The following is an 8183-nucleotide window of genomic DNA, read 5'->3' on the forward strand; positions in this document are numbered from 1 at the left end:
CTACCTCCATCCCTCACTCCTGCCAACACCGCAGATTTTGCAGCGCCAAATCTGCATGCAGAGAAGGCAGACGTCGTGCTCCGCAGGGAGAGGGATACTATTTCTTGTGCCTCCGTGTACCAGGAAACTTGATAGCCCAATGGGCCCCTCCTTGGTTCCCTTAACAGGTGGAACTGCCAGAATCTCAGCAATCGTGTCAGATATGCCCATTAGTCCATGTGTCAGTGGACGGTGCAGGCTAACCTTTGTGGCTCAGAAGAGGACTTCTAGGAGGGATAGGACTGGTCTCCAGTGAGGCCTTTGTTCCTGGCCGAATTCACTGAACTGAAGACTTGTTCAGACACTTGGAACAAGTGGCAGGAACCAGAAACTGAATAGTTTTCATGATGCTTGCGTGGTCCAGAGACCTTTCCTTGTTGAGCTTTTCACCCTCAAGTCTAATTCTGTCCTTTCTCTTTGTGGCAATTTACAGATGCTTGGCCAGCCACTGACTTACCTGCATCGACAATAGGTAAATCACCCTCTCACCGCTCCCTAGAGCTCACTGCCTATCTCTTTCAAAAGTTTCTTTAGAAATTGATGGAATGAGGCTGAAGGTGGGCGCCTTCGCTATTCATGTCCCTGCAGGTTGCCTGGGGAGGAACGTGGCCACCCTGGGAACCTGGTCCTGGGTCTGATGATGGAGGGTGGAGTTGCTGTTGACCAGTCTCCCCTGGGAATCTGTGTTATGTGTTCAGGGAAGATCCTCATCCAGGTGCTCAAGACAGTTCCCTAATCCTCTGGGTTCTTGTTCCTGGGCCTCAGCCAACGGGTACAGAATTGAGCTGAGTAGGGGACAGCACCTATCCCCACAGCTGTCTGGCAATGTCCTGTTATTGCTGGCCCTTTGCCAGAAGCCCGAGAGAACCATATGGGTGCCACGAAACTCCCGACCATGGGGCAGGTCTCGCCCTCCTATCCGGAGCTGTGCAGCTTCATCCTGTGTGAGAATGGAGTCAGAATGGGGAGTGAGGCTTCCATTCCTGTCACTTCTAGAGGGGTTTCAGGTTCTTCCCCAGTACTTGAGCTTCCATAGATCTGGGCAGAGTAGGACATCACTACTTCTTCCACTGCGATGAGACTGAACTGCTTTTCAGAAAGTATTCAAAGGTGATTACTTGCCCAAGAGACTTTGGCCATCAGGAAGTGCCCTGAGTATGGAACATTCCTTAGATCATTGATCTCATGATCCATATGGATGAAGAGTTTTTGTGTTCTTCTGTAGGATCTGAATCTAGTTTGGCCCTGAGGCTGGTGAATGGAAGTGACAGGTGTCAGGGCCGAGTGGAGGTCCTGTACCGAGGCTCCTGGGGCACCGTGTGTGATGACAACTGGGACACCAATGATGCCAATGTGGTGTGCAGGCAGCTGGAATGTGGATGGGCCCTGTCGGCCCCAGGAAATGCCCGGTTTGGTCAGGGCTATGGACCCATTGTCCTGGATGACGTGCGCTGCTCAGGGTATGAGTCCTACCTGTGGAGCTGCCCCCACAATGGTTGGCTCTCCCACAACTGTCAGCACAGTGAAGACGCTGGTGTCATCTGCTCAGGTGGGCCTCCAAGACCTTGGGCTCCCTCTGTTGGGCTGGAATTCGCTCAGGAAGAAAGTCCTAATTACATTCTGATCTCCTCAAAGCTTGTTCTATGTTTCCCATGTTTCTGAAGTCTTGTTAGCGCTCTGCTCAGAATCCATATGAATTCACTACCTATTGTTCCTGTGGTTACCTGGGACAGGGACCAAGCTCAAACTGCAACCCAGACTTTATCCCCATCCTGAGGCAGTGTAAGGAAGAGGCAGAGGAGAACAGTGCTGGCTCCCCAGGGCTCCACTTCTCCCCTGCTGAGTAGCACTTGGTGAGGGTATCATGGACACAGCACAGACAGCAGGAAAGGGCAGTGATCCTCTCACTGCAAGACACACTGGACTAAGGATGTTTGTCTGGGGGTGGACTCTCAGCTGACAGCCAATAGGGGGATGTGGAAATAGAGGCAGAAGGCTCACAAGTGCACAAGGGTGTCTGTTCCTGTCAGGCGTGTGTCACACGGAGTTGGAGTCCTTGACCTCAGCACTTTTCAGAACACTGCAGAGCACTGCCTGTGCCCCAGGTCTGGTGTGGGGAGGGCAGCCCCCATGGTCTGGTGTGGGGAGGCAGGCCAGGCAGGACCTTGTTATTGCCTGTGGTTGGGGCTGGAAGATCACATGAGGGATTTTGGCTGGAGTGGCCTCCTCAGCCCTGCTGACTCAGGAACTGCCAAGACATACCAGGGAAAGGATTGGTTTTCAGTCAACCTGGTCACCCTGGGCAGACACCAGGTTAATCACCTTGAAGGGGGCAATGATCAGGATCTGCCCTGATCTCTTCCAAGGAACATCTCTGTGGGAAAGTGCATGGCAATGACCTTCTGTGTGCCAGGGGAAAAGGATGGACTGGGTGTCAGACTCGTGCAGTTCCTTCCTCTTTATTCTAGTTTTACAGTTTCTGTTAATGCATCTGATCTGACCTTCTCTTTTCTTTGTCACAGCTTCCCAGTCCCGGTCAACGCCCAGGCCAGGTGAGTCCCCGGCATCCTTTCTTGGGATGTCCCTTCTCTTTCTGCCCAATCACCCCTTCCCCCACTCCACAGCGCTCTCCTGCTCTTCTGTGTGGGTACTGTGGGGCAGATAACATCTCCCCACCACTTTGTAACGGAGACCCCAGCATGGCGCCTCAACAGACATGGGATTGAGGAGGCTTTGACTTCTCCATTTATCTCAGCTTTCATGAAGCAGTTTCAAACTGTACTATGGGTAACCCTTACAGTTTCAGGAAGTGGTCTCATGTTTAATAAGCTTTGACTCCTTTATATTGAGAGCTGATCTAACCTTTCAGAGAACTGAGAGTGGTTGAAAAAGTCACCTGGGAAGGCAATGTCAGTTGCAGCCTTAAACATGACTTTGTCCATGGGCAAGCTTTGCCAGCGCAGGCCTGATGCCTTCACCCCTCACTCCATCAAACACCCCAGATTTTGCAGGGCCACATCTGCATCCAGAAAAGGCAGAGGCCGTGCTCACAGGGAGAGCAATAGTAAATATTTCTGGTGCCTCCACTCACCAAGAAATTGATACCCTTTGAGCAGCTTTTTGGTTCCCTAAACATTTAGGCTGGAACTGTCAGAGTCTCAGCAATGGCGTCAGATGTTCCCATCAGTCCATGTGTCAGTGGATGGGGCAGGCTAACCCTTTGTAGCTGAGAAGAGGACATCTAGGAGGGATAGGACGGGTCTCCAGTGAGGGCTTTGTTCCTGGCTGAGCTCACTGAGCTGAGGACTTGGACAGACACTTGGAGCAAGTGGCAGGAACCAGAAACTGAATACTTTTCCTGATGCTTGCCTGGCCCGGAGACCTATCCTTGTTGAGCTTTTCACACTCATGTCTAATTCTGTCCTTTCCCTTTGTTGCAATTTACAGACGCTTGGCCAACCACTGACTTACCTGCATCGATAACAGGTAAATCATCCTCACACCCCTCCCTAGGGCTCACTCTCTACCTCTTTCAAGTATTTCTTTTGAAAATGCTGGAATGAGGCTCAAGGTATGCTCCTCTGTTTTTCATGTCCCTGCAGGTTGCCTGGGGAGGAATGTGGCCTCCCTGGGAACCTAGTCCTGGGTCTGATGATGGAGAGTGGAGGGTCCTAGTAACCTGTCTCCCCTGGTATTCTGCTTTATATGGTCAGGAAAGACCCTCATTTAGGTGCTCAGAACAAGCCGTGGATGGCTCCCTGATCCTAACACGTCCTCATTCCTGGCCCTCAAGCCATAGTTTGTAGATTTGCAAAGAGTGGGGGAAATCGCCTGTCCCCGTACGTGTCTGACAGTGTCCTGCCATTCCTGGCAGTTTGCCAGAAGCCAGAGAGGACCATGTGGGTGTCACAAAACTCCTGAACATGGGGCAGGTCTTGGCTTTCTACATGGAGCTGTGCAGCTTCATCCTGTGTGAGAATGGAGCTCAGAATGAGGAGTGAGACGTCCATTCCTGTCACCTCCAGTGTGGTTACAGGTCCTTCCCCAATACGTGAGCTTCCATAGTCCTGGGCAGAGTGGGACCTCACTGCTTCTTCCCTGTGTTGAAGCTGCAGCTCTGTCTGTAATCGCATTCAAAGGTGATTATATGCCCAAGAGACTCTGGCCATTAGGAAGTGCCCTGAGTGTGGAACATTGCTTACATCGTTGACCTGATGATCGATACGTATGAATGTTGGAATATATGCTGGGTGCCACAAAGAAAAATCAGCACTGAGACAAAGGATCTTTCGGCAACACAATTTTTACTTCCCTGACTGCAGGAAGGGTACCCCTGGTAGCCATCATTCCACAAGAGTACAAAGAGCAAAGGGAATACACACACATTTATTCCTTACGCATTTGGGGTTGTCCTTACTGCTGATGTCTGATCTCCATTGGCTGGAGCCAGACCTCACGTATTAAACTGAAACTGGATTGGCTAACAGCTTCTTTAAACTTTTCTAAACAGGGAAAGGCAACGGAGAGCTGGAACATGCCTGTGAGCAATACAGCACAGGAACCTTGGTTAAAGCACAGGGCCATAGAATGTACTATGTGCCTGCAAGCATGGCACGTCTTCTAACAGCTACATAGTATAGTGCCTAACAAAGTCATTAGCACACTTGTTCTGTAACAAGAAATGAAACTTTTAAAAGTAACCTTTCTACTTTCCACAATGATGAGTTCTTGTGTTCCCCTGTAGGATCTGAATCTGGTTTGGCCCTGAGGCTAGTGAATGGAGGTAACAGGTGCCAAGGCCGAGTGGAACTCCTATACCGAGGCTCCTGGGGCACCGTGTGTGATGACGGCTGGGACATCAGTGATGCCAATGTGGTTTGCAGGCAGCTGGAGTGTGGCTGGGCCACGTCAGCTCCAGGAAATGCCCGGTTTGGTCCGGGCTATGGGCCCATTGTCCTGGATGACGTGCGCTGCTCAGGGCATGAGTCCTACCTATGGAGCTGCCCTCACAATGGCTGGCTCTCCCACAACTGTGGCCATAGTGAAGACGCTGGCGTCATCTGCTCAGGTGCGCCTCCCAGACCGTGGGCTCCCTCCCCTGGACTGGAGTTTGCTCAGGAAGAGAGTCTCAATTACATTCTGATCTCCTCACTGAAAGCTTGTTCTATGTTTCCCATATTTCTGAAGTCTTGTTAGCATTCTGTTCAGAATCAATATGAATTCACTGCCTAGTGTTCCTGTGGTCACTTGGGACAGGGACCAAACTCAAACTGTAACCCAGACTTTATCCCTATCATGAGACAGTGCAAGGAAGAGGCAGGAGAGAAAAGTGCTGGCTCCCCCAGGCTCCATTTCTCCCCTGCTGAGTAGCACTGGGTGAGGGTGTCGTGGATACAGCACAGACAGTGGGCAAGGAGGGATCCTCTCACTGCGGGAAACTCTGAACTAAGGATGCTTGTCCGGAGGTGGGTTCTCAGCTGAGACCCAATAAGGAGGACTAGAAATAGAGGCACACGGGTTAGGAGTGTAAACGGGTGTCTGTTTGTATCAGGTTGGGTCACGTGGGGTTGGAGTCCTTGACCACAGCTCCTTTCAGAACACTGCAGAGCACTGCCTGTGCCCCGGGTCTGGTGTGGGGAGGGCAGCCCCCATGAGGCCGGCCAGGCATGGCCTTGTTATACCCTGTGGTTGGGGCTGGATGATCCCATGAGGAATTTTGCTGGGAGTGGCCTCCTCAGACTTGCTGACTTAGGAGCTGCCAAGTGGTGCCAGGAAGAGGTTTGGTTTTGGGTCAACCTGGTCACCATTAGTAGACACCAAGTTAGTCTCCTTGAAGCTGGCAATCACGGACATGATCTGCCCTGATCCGTTCCAAGGAGCATCTCTGTGGGGTTGTGCATGGCAATGTCCATCCCTCTGTGATAGGGGACTAGGATGGACTGAGTGTCAGAGTCGCCCAGTTCCTTCCTCTTTTGTTCCAGTCCTGACAGTTTCTGTTAGTGCATCTGATCTGACTCTCTCTTTTTCTTACAGCTTCCCAATCCCAGTCAACTCCCAGGCCAGGTGAGTCCCCAGCATCTGGGATGTCCCTTGTCTTTCTGCCCAATTACCCCTACCCTCAATCCACAGAGCTCTCCAGCTCCTCTGGGCAAATACAGTGGGGCATATTATTTTCCTACCACTCTGTAACTGAGACCCAGCACAGCAGTTCAACAGACATAGAGGATGGAGGAGGCTTCTGACTTCTGTTCCATTTATCTCAGCTTTCATGAAGCAGTTTCATACTGCACTGTGGGTAAACCTTACAGGTCCAGGAAGTGGCCTCATGTTTAATGAGCTTTGGCTGCTTTATATTCAGATCTGATCTCTCCTTTCTGAGAATTGAGAGTGGTTGATAACGTCATCTGGGAAGGCAATGTCCGAGGAAGCCTTAAATATGCCTTTGTCCATGGGCAAGCAATGTCGGTGCAGGCTTCTACCTCCATCCCTCACTCCTGCCAACACCGCAGATTTTGCAGCGCCAAATCTGCATGCAGAGAAGGCAGACGTCGTGCTCCGCAGGGAGAGGGATACTATTTCTTGTGCCTCCGTGTACCAGGAAACTTGATAGCCCAATGGGCCCCTCCTTGGTTCCCTTAACAGGTGGAACTGCCAGAATCTCAGCAATCGTGTCAGATATGCCCATTAGTCCATGTGTCAGTGGACGGTGCAGGCTAACCTTTGTGGCTCAGAAGAGGACTTCTAGGAGGGATAGGACTGGTCTCCAGTGAGGCCTTTGTTCCTGGCCGAATTCACTGAACTGAAGACTTGTTCAGACACTTGGAACAAGTGGCAGGAACCAGAAACTGAATAGTTTTCATGATGCTTGCGTGGTCCAGAGACCTTTCCTTGTTGAGCTTTTCACCCTCAAGTCTAATTCTGTCCTTTCTCTTTGTGGCAATTTACAGATGCTTGGCCAGCCACTGACTTACCTGCATCGACAATAGGTAAATCACCCTCTCACCGCTCCCTAGAGCTCACTGCCTATCTCTTTCAAAAGTTTCTTTAGAAATTGATGGAATGAGGCTGAAGGTGGGCGCCTTCGCTATTCATGTCCCTGCAGGTTGCCTGGGGAGGAACGTGGCCACCCTGGGAACCTGGTCCTGGGTCTGATGATGGAGGGTGGAGTTGCTGTTGACCAGTCTCCCCTGGGAATCTGTGTTATGTGTTCAGGGAAGATCCTCATCCAGGTGCTCAAGACAGTTCCCTAATCCTCTGGGTTCTTGTTCCTGGGCCTCAGCCAACGGGTACAGAATTGAGCTGAGTAGGGGACAGCACCTATCCCCACAGCTGTCTGGCAATGTCCTGTTATTGCTGGCCCTTTGCCAGAAGCCCGAGAGAACCATATGGGTGCCACGAAACTCCCGACCATGGGGCAGGTCTCGCCCTCCTATCCGGAGCTGTGCAGCTTCATCCTGTGTGAGAATGGAGTCAGAATGGGGAGTGAGGCTTCCATTCCTGTCACTTCTAGAGGGGTTTCAGGTTCTTCCCCAGTACTTGAGCTTCCATAGATCTGGGCAGAGTAGGACATCACTACTTCTTCCACTGCGATGAGACTGAACTGCTTTTCAGAAAGTATTCAAAGGTGATTACTTGCCCAAGAGACTTTGGCCATCAGGAAGTGCCCTGAGTATGGAACATTCCTTAGATCATTGATCTCATGATCCATATGGATGAAGAGTTTTTGTGTTCTTCTGTAGGATCTGAATCTAGTTTGGCCCTGAGGCTGGTGAATGGAAGTGACAGGTGTCAGGGCCGAGTGGAGGTCCTGTACCGAGGCTCCTGGGGCACCGTGTGTGATGACAACTGGGACACCAATGATGCCAATGTGGTGTGCAGGCAGCTGGAATGTGGATGGGCCCTGTCGGCCCCAGGAAATGCCCGGTTTGGTCAGGGCTATGGACCCATTGTCCTGGATGACGTGCGCTGCTCAGGGTATGAGTCCTACCTGTGGAGCTGCCCCCACAATGGTTGGCTCTCCCACAACTGTCAGCACAGTGAAGACGCTGGTGTCATCTGCTCAGGTGGGCCTCCAAGACCTTGGGCTCCCTCTGTTGGGCTGGAATTCGCTCAGGAAGAAAGTCCTAATTACATTCTGATCTCCT

At 51.4% G+C, this 8183-nt stretch overlaps 1 protein-coding gene across 1 annotated transcript; it reads left to right on the plus strand.

Moving 5' to 3' along the window:
• Window positions 1–468: 468 nt before the first annotated feature.
• Window positions 469–8179, plus strand: LOC116547407 (deleted in malignant brain tumors 1 protein-like; the record flags this gene model as incomplete). Its single annotated transcript, XM_032273376.1, has 5 exons — window positions 469–511; window positions 1265–1588; window positions 2562–2591; window positions 6987–7025; window positions 7779–8179. Coding segments are annotated over 5 exons (837 nt in total), but the record flags the coding sequence as incomplete, so codon positions are not given.
• Window positions 8180–8183: the final 4 nt, after the last annotated feature.

This window comes from Sapajus apella, unplaced genomic scaffold (assembly GCF_009761245.1).
Source record: "Sapajus apella isolate SASKATOON/1434 unplaced genomic scaffold, GSC_monkey_1.0 scaffold3011, whole genome shotgun sequence".
NCBI classification, from domain to species: domain Eukaryota; kingdom Metazoa; phylum Chordata; class Mammalia; order Primates; family Cebidae; genus Sapajus; species Sapajus apella.